General features: G+C 40.4%; 1 protein-coding gene across 1 annotated transcript in view; it reads left to right on the top strand.

Annotated features, from left to right (window-relative positions):
• hdac11 (histone deacetylase 11) overlaps window positions 1-23,952 on the top strand; it is a 29,215-nt gene extending 5,263 nt beyond the window's left edge. The window contains exons 6-11 of the mRNA XM_047584022.1: window positions 3,204-3,246; window positions 7,086-7,162; window positions 8,378-8,440; window positions 15,530-15,626; window positions 16,594-16,772; window positions 21,559-23,952. Coding sequence (XP_047439978.1) covers window positions 3,204-3,246; window positions 7,086-7,162; window positions 8,378-8,440; window positions 15,530-15,626; window positions 16,594-16,772; window positions 21,559-21,801 — 702 coding nt within the window. The 3' untranslated portion in view covers window positions 21,802-23,952. The remainder of the gene's footprint in view (window positions 1-3,203; window positions 3,247-7,085; window positions 7,163-8,377; window positions 8,441-15,529; window positions 15,627-16,593; window positions 16,773-21,558) is intronic.
• Window positions 23,953-24,489: the final 537 nt, after the last annotated feature.

Here is a 24,489-nt window from a genome sequence, read left to right as displayed (position 1 = left end):
AACACAACACTTTGTTAGATTAGGCAAATCTAAAATCACAGATACTTGCATGACTCCCCACTGATTTAGGTTGTAGTGTTCATTTTAATATATGTTTCAGTTTCTGAATGCAGGTTGTCAGCGGAAATTATCCATTTAGCTAAAAGTGGGATTTCTGTTTCGGTCAGTTGTGCTTTAAAAGGTGTTTGGTTCTTTACTGTGGTGGAGCAGTCAGCACCATCTGGTTTAGGTAACATCCGTTTCATTAATAATACTTACTCTGTGATTATAAATGATGTTGCTGGGAAGTGCCAGCAATTAATCAATCTTTATTCGTGAAGCACTTTAAAAACAACACAGTCGGCCAAAGTGCTATATGCAGACATGTAGACAGATAAAACAAGATTAAAACAATAAGAACAATTTAAAAAGAAGAAGTGAGTTGGCTTGCCTCTCATGCATGAACACATTTAAAAACAAATTTAAAAAAATGAATTCGGGAACAACCTGTGATCCAATGAATTACCTCCAAAATTGGGATAAAGTGTTCTTGTTTTTTGGTTCTACTTAAAAGTTGAGCAGCATTTTAAACCAGCTATTGTCGAGAAAGTAACATCTGGCCAAGTCTGACATAAAATGCATTGCAGTCGTCTAAACAAATTGTGACAAAAGCCATGGATTGAACTGTCAAAGTGATGCAGAGAAAGAAATGGTTTGGCCGTTTGTCTGAGTTGGAAAAAATGGACATGACACGGTATAAGGAATCATTTAAGGCCAAATAGTTTATGCTGAGTGTCATTATGCCTTCATGTTTTTGTCTTGCATGATTATGAAGCTTTTGTTAACTGGTAGTCACAGTGTTGCGTAAGGTAGCCTGGGGAACACCAAGATTTGCTTCTGCATGCTGGTACAGTCTCTGTCTAATTAATTGAGAGAAAATGACATATTTTCCCCACCATGGTTTCAACCAAGCACCGGCCTCATATTGCCAACATGAGCCGGAGAGGTGACCATGAGGCAAGGAAGTAAAGACAAATATAGAATTATCATTTGAACTTTCATTCATCGTTCTTGTCATACATGAACTGCAAACTACACTACTTGATAGAAATGACATGGTTCCAATATTTTTGATTTTTGATCCATCACTGTAGCCGTAAACCCTATAAGCTGTCTCTATTGTAATTACAAATTAAATCGGACCTAGCAGAAGAGAATCATTCTGGGTCTAGTTATTCGGATGTAATTAGAGCGCTGTAGTAAAACACGCCTGGTACTCTCTGTCCTTGTTTTCCCCTGACAGACTGGAGTGTTGGGGACATGGCCAGAGTGTGTGCATACATTCTAATGTGTGTTATTACTCATCCATCAGAGAACCATATTGACATTTACACACAATCTCCCCAGCTCATATCTCCTCTCCTCCGCTCTCCACACATGGGCTGTGCGAGTACATTGCAGAGAAGCCCTCTTTGGGCATCAGTCCTCGAGAACAGTGATGTGGGGTTGTGTTTCCCCAGAATTTTCTCTGCTTGTAAAGTGCATTATATAAACTTTGAGTGGCTTCATCAGAAGTCTTCCCCGAATGCGTAGCTGCGCACACAAGAATGAAATTGATGGGCATGTGAGGTAAATGCTTCATGTCTGTCTTTTCTCATGAAAACTGGGGAAGTTGAAATATGTCTCTTATGTGAAATGCATACCGCTGCATTCAAAGCATTAAAAGAACATACTGAAAACACATCAGACCTCAATGGAAAAGAGGATGCTGGATATCTATACTGATACGACTAGTGCAGGGGTCGGCAACCTCAACACTCAAAGAGCCATTTGGTTCCGTTTCCCACTGAAAAGAAAACACTGGGAGCCACAAAACCCCTTTGACACCTAAAATGAAGATAACACTGCATATATCGTTTTTACCTCTATGCTAGGCCTATAGTGTGTTGCATTTATGAAATGAAAGAACTGCTACAGAGAAAACGAAATTGCATTTATGTAACATAACAGGGATTTATCCGTGGTTAGCTTACCTGGGGTCGAAAAGTCCAATAAATAGCGGGCTGGACCTGACGGCGGGTGTCGCACGTCGGCAGTTGTGACGTATATTTTGAGCGACAAATTTTTATTTATTTTTTTTTTTTTTATTTTTTTTTTATGTTAAAAGATCACCATCAATTCAAATTTAGAATTATATTTAAAAACCTAACACACTAAAATAAAAATACATTTGAATTAAATACTCGTTAGCAACTAGTAAATGTGCTGCAATGCACTGTGGGAGTTCAGTGTTTTTTTGTTGTTTGATGCTGCAACCGTGAGTGTGGTGTGGCATTCAGTGTCATTCAGTTGTTGTGTAGCTCTCGCTCGTGCACTGATGAGTCGTAGTTATATATTCTGAGGTAGTTAGCGTAAAAAAAGTGAACGGCTTTGATCAGCGTCCTTGCCCCGCACCGCTCGCCACAGAGAGCCGCAACAGAGGAACGAAAGTGCCGCATGCGGCTCCGGAGCCGCGGGTTGCCGCCCCCCTGGACTAGGTGATATGTTACAAATGGAAGGATGCCACATCCTTTGATTATTAACCCAACAAAGGTGGAATTCAAGTGGGGAAAAAATGGTGCAGCAGGGTAGTCCCATTTTGCTGAAATTTTCTATGACCCCGCATGTTTGTATGCATGCCTGACAACGCTCCTAATGCTCCTACCGAGGCCATGGATGGTATCTCCTCCCAGATCTAGACCAGGGATTCACTGAGCTCCTGGGGACTGAGTGTGATGTGCAAACTGTCAGCGTGGGATTGAACTGAAAGCTGGTGAAAGCTAGGGCCTATACAGATCTTGCATTAAGATCCGATCTGGGCACAAGTGGCCAGTGTAAACATCCCTAAGACGCACTGAGATCACATTTGAGAAATCTGATCTCCACAGTTTGAGGTGGTCCGGGTTGCATGTGTCTGCATTTCACCACATTCCTTCGGTGGTGTTTGTTCATTAGTAATGAGAGCTTTTTAAAATATTCTGCCCTTGTAGCTGTTAATGAAGTTGATGAAGTAGTGAAAGTAAAGTGAAATACGATATTTTTAGTTCCAGGTATCTGTTACTGCATCGCCTTGATGTATTGTCTTGTCTTCTGTTCTTCAATAACCACGAATCAGTTCGTGCTAATGGCTAAAGCTAATTGGTGACTGATTTTATTCAGATATTGGAATTTTGTGTCTTCCACAGGCAGGTAAACTGGCCGTGGACAGAGGATGGGCCATAAACGTAGGTAAGTGAGTTTCTAATCTTAAACCCATAAATAGACCATCACGCTCTCTGCTGGTATGGATTTATATTTCAATACGGGCATGTGGGTTACCTCGTACAGTCAGTGAACGGAAGTCTGCAGGATGATGTTTGGGTGGATGATTTGGCAAATCAATGATCTAACAATTGCTATAACATTTGTCAGCCTTTTAATTTATCAGTCCAACCCGCCGAGTCAATATGGGCAGTTCTGTATCGACATTCAGTATCAGCCTGTTTTTTAACAGATGCTATAAGATAAATATAAGGATTCTGACCATGCTTTCATTTTTCAGTATGTTTTTCACTGACTTAAAACCCAATATAGGTTTACAGTTGCCAATTGGGATTTTATATATTATTGACGTTTCACATAATTATCATAGTTGGAGTTCAGCTGCTCCGGATTCCTTTTTATTTGTTCCTTCTTAAACAAAGTTGCTTAATCTTTTTCTCACCGCAGCCTTTGTTGAGTTCGTTGGGTGATTTTCTTCTGGATCCGCAGCCTCTTCTAGGAGCTCGTGGACCTGTGAATTAAGTTCATTCTCCATTTCCTGCTTCAAAACTTTCTATCAGCTCCTGCTGGACATTCCACAGGTCTATTCCTCAGACACAACCTAAGCTGTGATCGCAAGGTTGGTTGAGGTCAGCTCTTTGCTTGGTCATCACAGGTCTTTCTCAGAGACTTTACTGGATGTTGGATGTAGTCCTTTGCTGCCTATAGCTTCCTAATAAGGGCCAGCTCTTCTAATATCCATTGAGCATCCTCCTTCAGATGTTTCTGAATTTGATCAAGTTCTTATTGAAGAATTGCACTTTTACATTTTTCCACTTTGGAGTGGCAGCTTGAAGTTCACCACAGTCTCTCCTGTACACTCTTGTCCACGTCGTCCATCTGCAGGTGGAGACACTGTATTTCTTTTCTTTGAGGGCTTGCAGCCCTTATGTGTCGCAGATGTGCAGAAGTTTGGACACACCATGCCATTCAGTTCAATGAGAAGGTTTGTACAAACTTTGGATCCCTCAGCTCCTCCACTTGTGAAGCATGTACCCTCTGGAGAGTGTCGTAACAAAGCAGCAGCTTGACTAACTCGTAGGACGACAAACATTCCCGCTTGTTCGTTTCGTCTTTTTCTCCATTCTGGCGAGTGAATAACATTGTCGTCTTGTTTGGCGAGCAGGTGCTGTATCTGACAGGGTTTGTTTCATGCAGGATTTGCCTCCAGGGAAAGCGCAGAGAACGGAACTGTTTCAGTTTGATGGGGGAAAAAAATAAATAAATGAAAAATACAACACAACATCTGCACTTGTGCATATACTTTTGAATCGCTGGATTTTGTTACCATGACAACGGCGAACATGACGCAGAATATGTGATTACGCTACTCCTCTCTTATTTACCGCTCCCTATACAATAGACACACCACAGTGAGCAGTGAAACCGTCTTGAGTAGAAATTTCCCACTTTGTTCCTCATTCCTTCCAGCTGTGAATATTTTGGCCTCTATGATACAGAGATGCAGATTTATTTGGATTCTGTTGATTAATTGGAGCTGGCATTCCTGGCACAAATTCACCTACATCCAAGGTAGTGGTTAGTGGACAAACCTCCAGCAACACTGGTATTTCAGTACTTTCTGGAACAAAGTTATTAGTCCAAATAACTTCTGTGTTTGAATACGCTCTTTATATACATCACTCTTTTACATACACATTGTTATATAGTCTGTCTCATCTAAAGTATTTTCCGAAGCAGTTCACCTGTCTAAAAAAGTTACTCTATATGCTACAAGATGCTGAAATGCTGAAGTGTTGACGTTTCCTGAGGAAAGACCTGAGGAACTGTGAACGTAAACATACCTGGCTGGTTTTTCCGTGTGTATAATTGACAAATAAAAAAAAGTAATTGACAGATTCAAGTTTTAACTTTATACATATCTAAATGTAGGAGGGACAGTGAATCACCGAGCCATGTCATGACACACATTAGTGAGATGTCTGACCCTGAGGAGAAGCACACAACTTATCTAACCTTGGAATCGATGGATGCTGATGGCAGCGAGCTGCGCTGTTAGCTTCTCTTCTGCTAATATTGTAGCGTCGCTCTGGGATTTCACCTGGGGACTGAATAGGCTCTCGGCCAATTGCGGAGAACCTGACAGAGTCAGCATGTAATATGCGGCCTTGTGATTGGCTCAGCAGCGTTAGGGGGCGGGGCCTACTGTGTACAGGAGGCTTAGATTGACAGGTCTTGTTGAGTGTGAATATTTTGGAATTATGTTAATGTAAAGATTAAATAGCTTTTAAATATGTGGGTGCAAATTAAAAGACACATATATAAAAATGTCTAATCAACCAAAGATTTTGTGACCCCCCCTGTTGAAGACCTATGCTTTAAAGTATTTTACTTCATTATTAAACTTTGGATATATCATGTTAAAATATATTGCTCCGGTGTCCATTCAAAGACAAGCTCGTTAGGTTCATTGGTGAATCTAAATTGACTGTAGGAGTATGAATGGTTGTTTGTCTCCCATTGGAGACTGGAGACCCGTCGAGGGTGAACCCCACCTCTCACCCAACGTCAGCTTGGTTACAGCGGTTACAGAAAATGAATGAATGAATATGAACCCACCAAATTATGGCCTGTCAACCATTAGGCTTCGGGTTTCTCACTCTAAAAGAAACGAGCTGTGGTCATATAATGTTTGCAAAATTGTGTCTACACTTCTTGAAAGACTTTGTTTTCATTAAACACTGAAACCCACAATACGATATCTCTTTTCCTCAAAGGCACCAGTGAGCACAATATACCCTGCGAGCAAATCTCCTCATTATGAACACTCGCTGTCAGTTTGCTTATACGTTCTTTAGAAATGTTTTCCTGTTAACTGAGTAAAAAGCGTCACCCGGCGGTGTCTCTAATGTTTCAACTAACGTTACTTATTTTAAACACAGCGAAAAGAGAAGGATCACGTTCCACCACGGCACTTTTGTCATTAGCGCTTCAGCTTTTTTCGTGGAGGGAGTGGAAGAGAATACTGATAACAGGAATGTTGATGCCATCTTCGCTGTGGGGGGCTGGGCTGTTGCTGTAGCATCTCTTCTGTGATTTGCTGCCATCAGTAGCCGGGCTGATTGAGGAGGAGATCTTTGGCTCAAACTGGCAGCCTCATCATTTATTTTTGTGCCAAGCGAGAAAAAAAAAGCTGCATCAGGCAGTTGCTTACTTATTTACTTATTTACTGTACTTCCTGCTTGCTCAGCCACTTCAGACTTTGTGTTGATGAACTGGGGAAAAGGGGGTGGGGGTCTGTTCTGCATCAATAAAGACGATTTTAATAAAGACTATTCAAATGCTTCTGACATGGGAATGCTGTTTGCCTCAACAATATGAGGCCGTAGACGGAGTTTTATAATAGAACCAGGCAAAAAAACGGTCGACATATTTCACCTCTTTCCTCACTGGCCTTTATTAATATTGTGCTCTACTCTGTCGTTTGATGAGCAGGGCAGAGGAGGCTATAACTCTTATCCTGAATGACTGGTTATTGTAAATTGTAAAAAAAAAAAAAAAAAAAAGCAAGGAAGGAAAGGAACAAAAAGCAGCCATTGAACGGCCCCATTTGGGCATCAATATAGACATTGTTGTACCACAGGGGAAAAGAAGTCATTTTTATAAGCCGCAATGAATTCAATAACAGGCTATTTTAAATCGCCAATTACTTCCATTCTGAATAATAGAGTCCTCGGATGAGCGGTGACCTGCTGGGCTTGTCTAATGGCCCCGACACTGAGCGAGTCGATTTTTCTGTTTTCCAGGAGGTGGTTTCCACCACTGCTCCGGCGACAGGGGAGGGGGCTTCTGCGCCTACGCCGACATCACTTTGGCCATCAAGGTAAGGCCGTCGCACACACCGGTTGTTCTCACATGCAAACGTCAAGAGTTTGCGCCGTTAATTAATTGGTGACAGAAGACACAGCATTCAGAGCGAATGACGACTGCGACAACTTAAAAACTGAGCTTATTCTTAGCTGTCAGCATTTCAGGCTGTTAAATATTTTAGATGGAAGTCAAGTACGAGCATCCTTCTCTCAGCAGCCGGGCTTCTATTACACTTTTTCGCAAAATAAAAGCTATTCACACTCACACCTGCGGCTAAATGTTTCTGAAATTTCGATTGCTCTTTGCACATTTTTTTCCATTGAAACGTATTATGCCAATGAGCTGTAACTCTTGTAAAGTCTCGGCTCGCAATATCCCACAATTTGGGGATTCTCAACCGGGGGTCCTTGGACCCCTAGGGGTCCGTGGTGTAATTGCAAGGGGTCCATAAAAATAAAATATCCTTTAAAAAAGATCATACGACATGTGTAGAAACTGGATTACTTTACTCAAATGTGACTGATACCTTTACCTAAACTACTAGAGGGTAACAGGACTTTTTTTCTCTCTTATTAAGAGATCTCGCTCCTGGTTGCATTGATCAGAGTTTCTGCATGATGCTGTTACTACACACTTACACATTTAAACTGCATCCGTTTCAAATTATGAGGCCCCCACTGTTTCAGTGGGCACACACCATTCATTTATTTATAATGCTCTTATTGTGAAATATCTGCAGGAAGGTGTCGTGGGAAACTCATTGACTTGCACTTTCAAGTTAGCACTTGAAATTAAGCTAATATTACAAACAAACGAATGAAGAGCGGGTCATCAGAGTTGATCAAAAATATGCACAAAAAGGTTTAGAACCACTGCCATAATTCTCTTAAATTCTCCTCACACCAGACTTCACTTTATGGAAATTTTACTTCAGATGAACTGGTCACATGACCCCCTGTGTCATCCCCAGTGAAACTGATGATGGTTCGTTGGGGGAAAAGTGTTTCAGTTGCACTTTAGCTATAAACTGAAGTTTTTTATTGTGATATTTGGGGTTTTTGCATATTTCTTAACATGTCGCCGGTTTGACACTTATCAAACAGCCGCAGACAGACACAGAAAAACGACTAAAATGTTCCAGTGTCACGAAGGGGAAATGGATGTAAATGGGGGATTCCTCTGAGAAAAACACGCGGAAACAAATAATATTTTTCTCTCATCTCTTCAGTTTCTGTTTGAGAGAGTGGAAGGCATCTCCAGGGCTACCATCATCGATCTGGATGCTCATCAGGTAAACCGATAGCATTACCTCTCTCTGTGTCAATGCGCAACGCTTCTGAGGAGCTGACACTGATGACGAGATATCGCCCGTTTTTACCACCGCGTCAATAATGAGGCTCCCCGTGGGCAAAATCGGCCCTTACCATCATCTACGGTGGAATGCATCTAAAAACAGAGTGTGAGCGTGCTTTGGATGATACTGGGCTATCGGCAGGGTATCTACAGTAATGTCAGCTGCTTGTGTGTTTGGAACGACTTTATTTTTTTCCTCTTCTGTTATTTAAAACACACTTGGAAAAACTCACAAAAACTGATCCTGTATTCAGTTGGAAAATATGGTTCAGTTGATTCTCAACTGGATTCACCTTAAACACAGGCAACGTTTTTAGTTTTTCATTTATTGAATCACTAATTAAGAAGCAAACCAGCCAGAATCTGCAACATTATCTCACGCTTGCTATGTTTATGTACGGTAGATTCTTTCGCTGCACTAGGTCTTGTTTGTTTGGTCCCCCTTAGCAGACTAAGCTGTAGATAACAATGACTCAACATTTCTGGGAAATTCATTGTCACATTTTTTAGGTTGTATTTTCAGCCTAATGACTTGAATCCTCCGCCAATTAGCCTTGAGAACTGCGTTAACATTGATGATGTCTGAAGGTCCCTCAGGACCGTGGCCGTGTTTCCTAGAAATACAGCTTCATTCATTATTTTTTTCAGCTGTTTTTTATTTTTTTATTAGTAATGATGCACCTTTACCCATTGACACAAGCAAGGAATTAATAAAGATGCCCGGTGAATAATTCATGAAGATGAACAAAAGAGCAAATCTGCATGAAGGTCCTCGGGTGAATGGACGGCAAGAAAATATTGGGGAAATGCGGTAAAATCCTCATTATAACTCTAAAACATGGCTTGTGAAGTGCTCTTCACATGAATTGAAATTACGGTCAGCGCAGCTGTGTTGTTTATTCACCCAGTAAACAGCAAACAATAATTAAAATAATTTTAGGTTTAATTTGTTATGATCTTGACTGTGGTCCTGCTGTGAAGATATATTCCGATGTCTCTATTAAGAGCTGTTCTCACAGTGTGAGCTGTGGATGTTTGGAAATAGGCAACCACGAAGATGACTCTACGGGTTAAAGTGCATTTTAAGATCATCCGCCTCCATATTCATATGTGATGAAGACATATAGTGATTCCTGTACTTCTGTACTGCATTGCATTGTTTGTTTCTACAGTAGAGTTAGGGACGGGTACCATTAAAGGTTTTATCCGATACTGGTGCCAAACTGGTACTTTTGAAACGTTTCTGGTGGTTAAAAGTTGCCTTAACCGGTGCTTATTTTTAAGGCATTTTGTGACGACATAATATAAATACAACTAAGAAATAAATAAACCAATATAAAATAGTGGCGTGGGTTCTTGCAGGCGATCACTCGTATTTATTTCTACCATTTTAGTTAATCTGTCATTAGAAGACTCAGTTCTTATTAGAATATGAGTCTTATTAGTGTGGATGTTGTTGTGGGGCTATTTTCAACCAATACAGAGAACAGAAAACAGCTCTGCATGTTCTACAACCAATCACAGCCATTATAAACGAATTCAGAGCCATTTACGACTAAGTCACTATCACCACATAAAGCCCACCCAGATGTTTCCAGATGCCTGAGCACAATCAGTGTCAAGTCCCCCTCTTGTTCATTTCCAAAGGACACAAGGACATCTCAGATTTTCCAACTTTTGTTCTGTTATTGGTCGACTTCATCACTCTGTTGGTCAGTACGGTAACTTATGTTGTAAACTGCGTTAACATTGATGATGTCTTAAGACGGAGAAACAAAAGTTAACGTTTTAATTAAACCTTTTGAATTAATCTTAAATTAAATGTCAATATTTTAATTCAACTTCTTAAATGAGTTAACCACTTAAATTCAATAAAGAAGAATCTAAAGAAGAAATAGCTGTTAAAAAAAAAATTCCACATTTTTAGTAGTTTTAACATTTAACAGAATTTTAACCTTTTTAACTTTGTATCATCCTTTTGTATTTATACTTGTAATTTGTCAAACTCAGAATGAAATATCACTTAATGAAAAACTCATTTATCAAAAGTCAATGAAGTCACCGCTGCCACGTGTTCTTGACCCAGTCTGCACAGCAGTTATACATGAACTTGAATGCAGCACTTCAAATAAAAAGAAAGTAAATAAAAAAAATAAAAAATATTGAGGAGCTCTATTCTTTCCAGTGGAGCGACTCCAGACCAACATTACACCACAGAACAATGTGGGTGGAGGAAGTCAGACTGGCGTTTGGACTAACTATCATCACTCTTTACGTTGTTGAACATATATAATGTATATAAATAACTAATTGTATGGAAGTAGTCGTTTCAAACACATTAAGAAGTTTTTATCAAGGCTCAGCTGTTACTTCGCTTCATGAAGCTGGAAAATATCTACACTGTCGTGTGGATTTGTCACGGAAGCAAAACGTAGCTTTGAAACATACACTGATCAGGCATAACATTATGACCACCTTCCTAATATTGTGTATTGGCACGAATGAATCCAGATCCAAAAGTTTCCAGAAGAACAATAAATTGTCACAAGACGATTTAATTCTCCTATCAGTGGTTTTAATGTTGTGGCTGATCGGTGCACAGTATTTAGAGTTACTCACATGTGTAAAGTTAGTGATGGATTTTGTAATGACTGTTCCCCCTTATACATGTGAATCTATTGAGCGTTTGACCTGATGAGCTGGATAAGAAATTTATTTCATCAGATACAAATGGTCGATGCTGTTCACTTCTCCTGTCAGTGGTCATAATGTTGTGGCTGTTCTGCGTTATCCTGACTTTTGTTTACTATATAATTCTATATAATTATTTTATTATTTTAGATGGTTCCAGTTCTTCACTGTGGTACAGCTCAGTAGATAATGAAAAGGCAAAATAATAGGTTGTAGCACCTGAGCAAAGAGCGCTGGGTAGTTAGAAGTAACTCGTCCTTCTCCATTTCCTCCCAAAATTTAAGTTCAAGACAAAGTGTACGAACCTGAACGACCAAATTAAACGTGTCCCTCTATAGTTTCTATGTAGTGTGCAGCCTTAGTAAATATACAGGATCTATAGTATAGATACTGTAACTCCTTCAGTGCAGTGTTGTTATTTACCTCTTTAGTCAATATTCACAGCGTCTGTGTCTATATGATAAATTGGTCCAACACACACTCTATTTCTTCTGGCAATAACTCAACTGTTCCTCCAAAAAAAACAACAAAAATAAAAGAGAGTTCCACAGCTGTTCCTTTGATTATGTTTTGTTTAGTGATGATAGATGGTTCTAATATTTGAGTCAAATGCCTGAGCTTGGTGAGGGAGGATATTTGTTCCAAAGAACTGAAGGGAAAGGGTTTTTTTTGTTTTGCTTTGTTTTTGGAAGGCGTTGTGCTGACACTAACAGATGACAGTGAAATGGAAGCCATTTGTTGTACAGTACGGGATGTGGGGGAGAGGATAAGACTAATAAGACTGCGGGAGCCGGGGCAGCATATGAGCTGATTTATAGTCTCGGTCTATCTTTTAGAGGTGGAGGACAGAGCGTTCACTCATCAATTTAGTCAATGTCTGAAATAAGACTGTGTGAGCCCTCGCTGCAACATGACTTTATTTGTCTGTAGACTTCCAGCTACAGTCGAACCAAAACTAACAGTGATATCCGCCGCTCTTATGAAATACAAAGGGTATATCGCATTCTTTATTTCGTTGTGTCTGCCATCCTTCACTGCTGTAGCCCACAGCCTGACAAGCTCACTGCGGATAGAAACGTTCTGGTTAAGCTTTGAGATTATCTAACACCTTAAAGTAACTTGTGGAGCAGAGCTTGAACGTAACCTTTATCTGAACAGTGTTCAGAAACGTATCAAACTCCTCTGTGGGACTAAAATCAATAATAAGAAGAAGAAGAATAAAATGAATAATATAATAAAATGTATTACAAAAACTGTTAAATACAGTTTCAACGTGAAGCATCTTCAAAAATCTCTGCTAACACAAACACAACGTGTCATTTTGACGGACTAAGCGGAAATGATGGTGACATTCTAACATTACATGAAAGCGTCTTTTTGAGTGTTGTATCAAGATTCACGAACAGTGACAGTGAATCAGAATAGGAACACTGTGATGTTAATTTCACAGTGAAGTTTTCTCAGCTTAGTCTTTGAGCTGCTCAGGTACGTCTGCGTTGTTTCCCTCTTGCAACGCACACTGTATCCTGACTTTTGGTTTAGTTCTCCAATGTAATTTCAGAATTGTGCCGTAATACAATAAAATAACATTCTTAACTTTTTTTAATAGCTAAGTCACAGGAGTCAAACATGTGGCCCACGGGCCAAAAGTGGTCCACCGGAGGGTCTAATCTGGCCGCAGCATGAGTTTGCAAAATGTGAACATTATGCCCCTTTCACAAAAAAACGAAATACTTATATTATATGTATATATATGTAAATATGTATGTGTGTATCGGCAGATACCGATACCAGCAGAAAACAGAAATATCAATCGATCTCTAGTGTTGATACATTTCAATAAAAACTACTAAATGGTTAATCCTGTTGTAAGTTACCTGTAATAATATTTACTCCCCATATTTACTCCCCATGTATAGATATAGACAGTTGGGAATATGAGTGGATAGTTCCTTTATTAAAAAATTCAGGTTATTTCAAATGAATTTTATTTATATAGCGTCAATAACAATAGAAATTGTCTCAAGGTTCTTTACAGAACCCAGAGTCTGAACCCCCAGAGCGACAGGGGCAAAGGAACAACCACATATTTACTGACATTCATTCATATTACACACATCATTTCATTTTCTTTGTTAGCTGAACAATTGAACCAGTAACATCTCTTGTTCGTTGGGTTGTTTCTGATATTTTGCTGCACAAATCACAAGTGCATTTGCACAGTTCTCCTAAGACACCACAGCCTGACAGTGATTCACATCGGTAGATTTAAGTATTCACTTATAAGAGCCCATTTTGTCCGGAAAATGTGCGTCTTAAGATGAAGGTTTGCTGTTATCTTCACTCTCTCATACCACTGAGGAAACGGTTTCAACCATGACAGAGTTATCGTCTTCCTGGATGTGGGGGTCAGAGGTAAATCAATGTTCAGTATCAAGAATAATTCGTTCTGAATTTCCTCACAACTTGGGGCAATCGAATTCTTGGAAAATTCCCCTTTTGAGAAGAAAAAAGGCAGCTCACATATAGAGAAAAGTCTCTTTGACTGGAGAAGAAAGCAGCAGCAGGAATGAGAGTGATTCACGCATACGTCTGAATGAAGCATCCACGCAGCGTATGAACGTGATGCATAAGTCAGTGCAAGGCGCAGGTCATGCATGTTCCACTAGGGATTGATAATGACTAAAATGAATGGATGGAGCAAGCGTTCAAATATTTTACCTTGTAGAAAGGTCACACAGAGAACGCTGCAGTTACTGTTATAGGGATAAACAAGAGCATAAACCATAGTAGTTCTATTACTGGTGAGGTGTGAAAAGTATGAAAAACGTTCAGGCAGGAATGAATGACTATAATCCACGGAGACTGGACAAACACTTCTTACTCTTTTGACAAATGCAGCTTGTCAGAGCCGATGCCTACACACAGTTATGGCAACCATTTTTGTTCTCGCTATAAGGCTGGGTGGTTTACACGTTCACACCAGTGTTTTATTTCATTATGATATGAATGTTTAATATACCGGTGTATTTGATTGGACAGCATTTGGAACGATGTTCCCACGAGACACTGTTTCAGACCGGACCATTTTCAGTGTAGTACTTCTAAACATACACGGTGTGACTGCGTCACTGCGAGGTGTGATGAAGATGGATAGGTCAGAAAAATGAAGCAGCAGAACGAGAAGACATTTTTTTGTTTGTTTGTTTGTTTTTAGGGTGGCCACATGTCCCAGATTTCTGGGGACAGTCCCCGTTTTGGATGACCTGTCCCCCGGCTATAGCTGTCCCCATAAAATGTCCCCAGTTTTAAGTTTTTATGAATGAGAAAAAAAAATGTTGCGCGCGCACCACAAATATTACGGTAGCGACGTTACATTCATAGAAGTTTAAATATGTTTAAATGTGAATAAATATATGTCAAAATAAATGAAACCTTAACGGTCACTGATAACATTTAATTCTTTTTTCTTTTCTTTTTTTAACTCTGAGCTGTAAATGTCCCCAGTCAGTTCTAACACAATACAAACCTGTTTTACTACTAGTGTGGGATTATTCTACAATATTCACTCATCATCACAGTAAAATAGTCCATCCTTAGTCAATCTACTGCATTAATTCCTCTCTCAACCAGTAGAAAATGTTGTGAACATGTGATTATACATAAAAAAAAACGTGACATCGTCCAAATTTTGTAAAATACTGTGATATACATATTTGGTCATATACCGTCCAGCCCTTTGTCACTGTTCTTGTAATATCTGGGTTCAGCATCTTCACTTCACTCTATATTTACTTCTGATTCGTACCTGAACCAGCTTTGCTCACGTGTCAGAAAAGCCCTATTTAGCAACTTCACGTTTTGTCGTTCAACAGCTGACAGCAAATTGTCCTGCGCGTCCCATACATCCCGCCTTTCATCCTGTAATACTCGACTTGGCACAAAGCCTAATCTGCTCCTGACAGCAGCCAGACACTTTGGGTGACAAATGGAGGGAAGGCAATGAAATGTGATGGAGTGCCCATGACTTTTTTATGAGTATTTTTAACATTTAATGCCTTCAGACGACACGACTATTTATTCCCCATCGTGGTGCCGTCAGTCAGCAAACCAGGCGTGTTCTGGGTAAACAAATGGGTCTAAGAGACACCTGTGCGGACCTTGAAACTGTTAAATGATGTACTGGGCTGTCAGAAACATCTCTGTGAGTGAAAAAGCAGTTACTTGATTCAGTTTGTCAGTGCGGGATGATGTTAAACGGAGCGGTGACGGCATCAAAACGACTCCGTGCGTGTGAAATTAAAGTTGCGGCCGGCTGTTTTTTTTTTTTTCACAGGGAAACGGGCATGAGCGCGACTTCCTGGACGACAGCCGGGTGTTCATCATGGATATGTATAATCGCTACATCTATCCCGGGGATGGATATGCCAAAAGTGAGTGAAAAGCACAACCCCATCGCTCCCTGTAAAGCGTCTTCTTTCTTATCACAGTCGTTTTGAACTGAATCGCTGTATTCGAAACAGGTTTCGTGGACTTTGCAGTTGCGTTCTGCTGACAAAAATAAGCCCGTCACTGCTTCCAAACCCCCGTCTGGAAGTTAGAGCGGAGGGAGCTGCCTCCTCCACTTCCGTCCCCTAGATGTCACTCAGTGCCATTTTAATTATCCTGTGATTTCCCCCAAGCATTTCTTCTGCACTCTCTTAGCACTTTGCAGGGAAACTTATTCAAAATTACCATTTCCACAAATGAATCTGTCAATGCGTTAAAGCTGATTTGACGGCGGCCGCACGCTGCTATTCGACCTCGATCACCAGTGATGCTCTGCAGTCCTTCCTTAAAGGACTCCATCCTCTCTGCTGTGCACTGAATGTAAGACATTTTATAATTGCCTCTTAATGACCTGAAATAAACGTATATTCTGGCTTGTTGAAGATAACAGTCTCATTCCTCTTTGTGTTTTTCCTCCTGGAAACAGTTTTTCCTTCGCTACTTTCAAAGGCCGGTCTGCTTCTGAGTCTTTTTTGGAAAACTACGAAGAATTCTGTCTCGGCATACCATTGCACGGTTCTTTCTTGCTTTTGCAGCTTAATTCTGTTTGAGCTTTAAACATAAAGGTCTCCTAATTAACCTTTTTCATCATTTCCTTTAATTATTGTAAACGTACATTGTAATTAATTAAAGCACTGCCACAGAGGTGAACATTATTTCATAGGAAGGGGAACATAATTGCCTACCTGAATGATGTGTAAGTGTTTATTAGAAATTCTTACTCACTCCGCCTGTGTTCTGTTGAAATACTGCCACGGTTACTAAGCTGTATATTCTGGTTGATGTATCGGTGGCAGCCTCTCACACCGGCCTTGACGCGTCCGGTTTTGTATCATACCTCTGTATCTCCAGGAGCCATAAAAAGGAAGGTGGAGCTGGACTGGGGCACCGAGGACTCGGAGTACCTCCAGAAAGTAGAGCTCCACTCTGAGGGAGCGCTGAACGAGGTGCGGCCCGATATCATTGTGTACAACGCGGGAACGGACATCTTGGATGGGGACCCCCTCGGAGGACTGTCCATATCTCCGCAGGTACTTTACCGCTACATCTGTCGGATCGGTCACTTTTTCCTTATGCGGCAGTTTCAAAATGGTAGGAAGTGATGCAGGTTTTCAAGGCAGGTGAATGAAAAAATAACTAATAAGGACGTGGGTTGGAGATGAGTGCAGAGGAAGCTAAGAATTAAAAGTAAAACAAAAAATGTCCCTTAATTAATCGCATGTAATCCCCTTTTGCTGCTCAGAAAACCAAACTATGGATACAATGATTGACTTGTAATGTGAATGATAAACTCAGTAATATTACAGCGTGAGGAAAGAAACTGCACTGAACTCTGGTGGTTCATCCCACCATTATCGCTAATGCTCAGTGAACGAGAACCAATGATGTTTTGGGCAATTTGTGATGCTTCCTATGAGGGAACAAGTATGAGATTTGGTGTTTACATTGAGTTTGAGTTCCACGTGGTGGCAGGTGGACAGACACTCACAGTGTGAATCATAGACTGTATAAAGATGGACAAAGCGAGTAGAGCTCCCCCTGGTGACTGGCTGCAGTATAGGTCATAAGCTCCACCTCCTCCTTGTTAGCAGATGGAACTTTAGCTGAAATAAAACACTAAAATACATGTCAAATATTTTTTTTCAAGGATGGTGTCTGTCATTTCAGATAGTTAACATAGTGTCATTTTTTATATGAATTTAATTTTAGTTTGTTATTTGATTTTATGCTATTAAAACAGCATGTGGCATAATGGCGACCACCAGTTGCCAGCTGCTGCTCAGTAAAGCAGTCTGTTGGGACCGTGAGAGTTGTAAAAAAAAAAAAAAAAGTTGGCTCCATGCGCCTCCGCTCTTGGACCGTACTGATCTGGCTCCAGTGTTGGCCAGGAAAATAGTGTCAGTTTGCCCAGTGCAAGTAAGTGGGAGGTCAGGCCATCCATATTTATATACAGTCTATAGTTTGAACAAATAAGTAGAAAGTTTTTATATAGTAATCGCACACTGAGTGGAAGTACTGTCAGCGTTATGGTGTGTCTCAGCGGTCATCGATGCCCCCCGACCACAGGTCATAGCATAGCCAAAAGATATCCCTTTTAGTTATTAATTTAATATTAAATACGCAAACTGTAACTTAAATAATTAACTTAAAATAAAGTGAACCGGGAAAAAGCTTCATTTTAGTGCATGCACAACAGGTTAGGCTACTAGGCTTTTTACTTTTACATTTGACTTTGCTTTCTAAATGTAACTTTGAGCTGTAACAGCGGCGTAAACAGAGGCATCCTCACGATTTGCGCTTTAACCAACCCTTTTCTGTCTTTTGATTATCGTGTGTGTGACTGTAGCCATGTAAGTGACATGATATGGGAATTAAAAAAACAACAAAAAGATGAAATTAGCTAATAATAATTAATAGTAGCGATGTAATTATAGCCGTGTTGGACTCTGATGTCAGTAGATCTGCTCTGGGTGGAACTTATGGTCTGGACCCATTTTATTTTGTTTCTGTTTTTTGGAAGAAAAACCTGAACAGACTTGTGACTGTGACTCTTTGGATCACTGAGCGTAGAAAATCACAGAAGCTTGATCCTGAACCAAATACCCTGCAGCACCTTACTATATAATGCAGTCTCATATGAAAGAAATAGCTGAGTTGTTGTATTAAACTGAAGCACTGTACAGGTTTGACTAATGAAGTAGCCACTGAGTGGAGATGTAGCAGATGGTTCTATAAATTTCCATTAAAACGTGTGGAAGTTTTACTGATGTGAATGCACCCCCACCCCCCTATACGGTAAATATTATAATACCTCTTTACAGTATTTACAAGTTGTCTCGGTCAAGCTCAGATGCTTTGTTGGTTTTATTGAATTCCTCTATTATTGAACAAATAAGTAACTAGCATTAACTAGAGTTATGGTTACAATCATATGGCTGCAAAAAATGAGTGACATAATTAATAAAGCAATTAAATTCACGTATCAAATCTACTCTACAGAAAGACCAAACCTTGTTCAGTCACATGATATTAGTCTTCATACCCTTTTATTATAAGTATATTCACACTCACTGAGTCCATGTTTTACACTTACACATATTAAAAGACAGGTTCTAATTTTCTATTTTGTGTTCAAGAGTTTAGCTGAAGCTGCTATGAAGCTTCAGTGTAAAGTTATACTTTCGATCCCCTGCATCTCACCTATGAAACACAAAGAGGGACTTCAATTCAAAAAGCCATTAATAGGAAAAGGAATTTATTTATTTAAAACAGGGACAATGCACAAAAAACATTAATCTTATAAGACAAGAAAAGATCATTTCCACCTGTAGTCTCTTTGACACATATCCAGAGATGAACCCTGATATTAGCTTCAGATAAAGTTAAATTCATTTTGCGAACAACGTGTTACGGTCTCATTTGGAAGAAAGCTTTTTTTATGGCCAATATGAGCTGGAAGAATGACTGCAGAAAATAAAACCTGTTTGTTTTAGGTCAGACTGTTTGTGAACTTGTGCTGTAATGTCTGATGATTAGTGTGAGTCCTAAAACCAGCCAATGAGAGCAGCTCTGCCAGTTGGACAAATGTGGCACAGTATCCCATGAGGAAGTGCAGCATGCACTTATTTCTAAATACTCACGGCAGATGCAGCCCTTTGTAGTGCTGTTTGAACACTGTGCATTAATTAAAGTTTTATCAATGTGCTGTGGTCCACACTTGAGTACTACCTGCCTTCCTCAGGACCACAAATATGGTACTAGGACAGAGCCTCAAGATTCCTCTTCATCCAAGTGCAACAACTCAATATATTTTACCATAAGACTCTACGTAGTTGTTGTAGTTATCGTCTCCCTAGTCATTTGTATGTACATAGTATTACACATTTTTCAGTCAGGTGGGATTCAGGTTCTTCTGAGTCTCTAAATGCCAGTCACGTTACATTGTTTATATATTCATTATTACACAGGATTAGATTTTACGATCCCTTGTGCCAAGATCCATCTTTTAAAACCGACCAGCACGCTAGCAGCCAGCTACCAACTAGCAACCAACAAGAAGACACCAGCTAACTAGCCTAGTACGCAGTATGCAGCACATCATTGTGGTTTTCAAGTGAGCACCCCCCTTACCAATGTTTCATTAAGTTAGGTCCATAACGCCTCAAGACACCTCTGCTTCGGGTAGGGGATGAGGGTAAGGATAAGGATACAGACCCAGGTTTGGGTAGGGGATGGGGTTTGAGGATACAGAACTGAACCTCGAGCCGCCCCCCCGAACACAAAACCAAATAGTCTTAGGTTTTGCCCTGCTCATGCAAACCAAACCAGAACCAAAAAAAAAACAAAAAAACGCACACACGACCTCGTACTTGTGGCTCGGAACCACATAGCAACTACTAAAGCTACTCCGCTAGCCTTACCTTTAGCATGCTCCCCAGCTAGCATGTTTCATCCTTAGACACAACAACTCACTCTGCTCTGCCACCAGACACGTGTTGTTTATGTTTTCTCCCACGAATGCCGAGCTCACACAGGAGAGCAATGGTGGATTTTGCCACAAATCCACTTCAACCCACCCTCCTTCTAAGATTTGTCCCACTTCTCCCTATACTTTTTCTTTTTCAAGTGTAACATTGGTTTCATGCTATTTCAGCAGAGACAAACTTGACCAGTAGGAAACATGTTGGGGTCTGAGTAACATCTAGAAGAATTTAATGGAGAAGCAGGAGTACAAGAATCTGGTGAAAAACTTGTCTCATGGTGCAGAGTGAACCACCTTCTGATCAGTACAGCTAAAACCAATGAGATTATAGGGGATTTTCAGAGGTCCAGGACCCACCTGCAGCCTGTAACCACCAACAGGGGAGTGTGTTGAGGTGGTGCCTGTAAGTACCAAGGTTTACATCTGGATCACAAATTGGGCACCACTGATGTCCAACACAGTGTTGTTGACTATAACGAATGTCGGTCAAACCTCTCCTCTAAAAGCCATTTGTGATGAGAACTTTGGCAAAACTACAAGTAAATAGACTCAGATGCTTAGATGTCGTCTTTAATGGTTCCTTCTCGGAGGAAAATGTTTTCAGTGTATTGGAATAATCCCAAGAAATGTAGCTATGGAGCTGTCCAATCCCAACGTAGCCTTCTTTCTCCTGTAATGGGAGATAAAAATGTCTGATTGTGGAACTAACACACCCAGCTGGGTCAAGTTACGTGGCCACTTCTTGTAGCTAATTTGTCTGGAAATATGAAATTGCACTGATAGGTGATCCAAATGAGCCAAATTTGGATTTATTGCTTCCTGTGTGCAGAGATTTCCTGCCAGTGATCCTCCAAATTCCAGGAAATAATTGGACCAAATAAGGTGAATCTGCAGCATGTGTTCATAGGGGCGGTACAGCGGTGTGTGTTGCGGAGCTAATTTGTGACTTGGGCTGGTAAATGGCCTGAAAAGAATAAAAAAATTAAAAAGAAAGTGCAGTGCAGCTTTAATAAGTGTTGTTTAAACATTTTGCAGAACATGTGTCTCTGCCATGCCTAATAATGTTCAAAATCACTCCTTGTATCGCAAAACGCCGCGTAATAAATTACATTTTTGACACAAGCTGTTCCCCGTCTGCAGCCCTTGACGCCTGTTTATTTTAAATCCCCTCCCACGTGTGTCGGTCAGGTCACTCCTAGACCTCCCCTCTTTCCCCCCCGAGGACGGTGCGGACAGAAACGTCGGCCGACAGCTTCGCAGACTTCGGAGGAGTTGCCCTCTGAACGTGCGGACAGGCTGACAGCTCCTCTCGCTTTTTTTTCTCGTGTTGCCAGGGGATCGTAAAGAGGGACGAGATCGTGTTCAGGGCGGCGAAGCGGCGCGGCATCCCCATACTGATGGTGACGTCCGGAGGATACCAGAAGAAGACGGCTCGCATCATCGCCGACTCCATCCTCAACTTGCACGGGCAGGGTCTGATTGGAGCCGGCGAGGCCGCGGAGGGGGAGGGGGCGTCGCTGGTGACCCGCATGGTGCGCGGCTCTGGGTCGGCTGGATCAGCGTTCACCGCTGTCTGAGGAGCATTAATCCCGGAGCTAACACTCACAAGTGTGACATTTAAAGGCACTGAAGTAACTTTGTATCTACTACTGGGTGACGGCAGTGTTGATATTCCGCTGCTGTCACGCAGAAATGTGTTATTCCAAATTTACAAGGGTGAGTAGGGTTATTACAGAACGCCGGTTTGCACTTTATGTCTTAGTTGACGGAAACTCAAAGGAGAAATAATTTGCTGGACCGATGGCGTTCTAATGGCTCCAGCCGAAGTCACGAAAAAGAGTTTTTATTATCCTTAATGCATAATCCATAAACGGGTTTTATGTGTCGCGGATGTTTGGGGGCATCTCAGGAAATGCAATAATAACATTTGTGAGTGATATATTAAGGTTTGATGTACTTACACATGCACTGATACTCCGTCTCTGTTTATGATTGTGGAAGTAAAAAAAAACAACTGAAGATAATTGCAAATGAAACTTGTACCCATTTAACCTTCTAATTTAAAGTTGCATCTAATCAGGTCTTAAGTTTAATTGTGTTAAAATTAAGTTGGTTCCATTTAAATAAGATGTTGTTTTTTGTAGTTAATGCTTTCAGTGCACTCCTCTATGTATAGTTAATGTTTACAAAGGGGCCGAGTGTGATTTAACTAATGGTACTAAAGTAATCTGAATCCTCAGTGTTGGAACAGGTTTAAACTTAAACACTAAAATGTGTGAGCACTTTAATCATTGTATCAAAGATTCAACCCCCAGACTCTTTAAATTCAAACTCTTTTTTTTTTTTCTCTTCATGCAGATCAAAGTGTAAGCCCTGGTGTGGTCAGTGATTATAATGAGAACGTCTTCACAGCGTACCTTCTGTAGGTTTAACGTGTTACGGCTTCAGCTTGGCTCTATTCAGACGCACAGAGTTTCCCTAATGATGTTGTGATATATGGATCAGGGTGATTAATGCATCAGCTGGAACAACATCACAGCTTCAAGAAGACTGAACCCAACACAAACTTAACCTAATTCTACCTAAAGTAATATTTTAAGGAGAGCAAACTTTCCTGTTTGTTCTTTCTCCCATACAGCCGATGGTTTCCAGCACGAAATCTGCTCAAAAACTGTCAAAACGCTCACACAGATATTAGATTAGTGTTTTGTTGAGTACTTTGACCTTCCAGATAGAAAGTATTTTGATGGAGTTAGATTGTCCACTGAAAGGCAGATGAAGTGTCTACTCTTCAGGAAGTGATGTTAATACAATTGGCATCTCTTGGGAAGTAAGTGCACTTCGGTTTTGTTTTTAGGTTAAAAGTTAAGAAAAACAGCCAAAATGAGCCCAAACCAGCGCGACACTGTAAGTAACACCCATCCCATGGTTGAGATTAGAAACATTTAATGAAAGGTTATTTTCATTTATTGAAGTTTTTTTTTACATTATTATTTTTTATTTTTTGTTCATTGTCTTATTGTCCTATGACCTGAGATTGTGGGTCAAGGCGGTCCACATACAGGTCTGGTACGTCAGTGGTTCCCAACCTTTTCTCCTTGGAGCCCCCACTTGTATCTAAGCTAAATAATTTGAGGAATTATTCGATAAGCAATTTAACTGTTTAATACAGTTTCAATTTAATCAAAAACAGCTGTAGGTCATATTCTAAATCTTAATTGCAAAATGTACATCCTAACGTTTAATAATAGTTATTATTTTGTTGTTGTTTGCAGTTTGGACACGTTCCCCTAGCTTCATAAATTTACTCTAATATGTGCAGCAGCTATTTATTTTTATTTTGGAAGCAGCAATTTCTGAGTTTGACAACTCACAGTTAATCTTTTCTTTTTTATTTCGCTATCAAACGCCAACGCTGCGTTTCCGACACAGTGCCGGGATTCTTTAATTTCTGCATATTATACATGTAAGGAGACGCACACAATATTGGTTAAAAAGTGGTGAGACAGGTGAAAACTGATGTTGAGCTCAGAGCGGAGCCCAGGTTGGGAACCACTGTGGTACATAAAGCTTTAGCGTTGCATGGTCTACGTCTCTTGGTGCTGCACACCGCATCAAAAGACTGCAGGGCAGACCTCCGAGTTGCTAATGTTACCTTAAATGTGGCCAAGGGTTCTTTTTTTTTAATAATAAAACCACATCCTCTGTGGACTTTTTCTGCCGTTGCATTTGATTTCCTGTATTTGATTTTCTAATATGCTGTATTTTCACAATGATTATGTTCCACTGCTCCGGATTCACTCCACAGAGGAAAAGTGCCATGACTGCAGTGCAGACTTGTGATCATTTAAGGGATTGTGTAGTTTACCTTTGAACAGCCCATAAAGCTCATCCAGGAAGCCGCCTGGACACAGTCATAATAAAACTGTGAAAGGCGTCCGTATTAGCAGCGCTAATTAGCTAGAGCCTTTGATCTGGCTGGTTGCTGCTTTTGAATGCATCCAAAAGGTTTAGTGCAATCTACCTTTTAATTAGGACTCAGAATATATTACTCATTGTGTACAGGTTCATCCTTAATGCACAATATGATCCTGGATTACAGCTCTCCCCGTTGGCCAGGATCTTAGAGTTGATCGAATGACGAGTGCCAAAAATAACACTTCAAAGCTGTGTCTAAAGCTACGGGAGCATGTTTTTGGGGGGTGTTGAAAACTACTCCTATGCATTGATAATGACGTTGAATAAATTATTAACAACCAAAAGCT

This window comes from Mugil cephalus, chromosome 4 (genome assembly GCF_022458985.1).
Source record: "Mugil cephalus isolate CIBA_MC_2020 chromosome 4, CIBA_Mcephalus_1.1, whole genome shotgun sequence".
NCBI lineage: Eukaryota > Metazoa > Chordata > Actinopteri > Mugiliformes > Mugilidae > Mugil > Mugil cephalus.
Note: the sequence above shows the minus strand (reverse complement) of the source record. Positions and strands in the feature narration are given on the sequence as shown.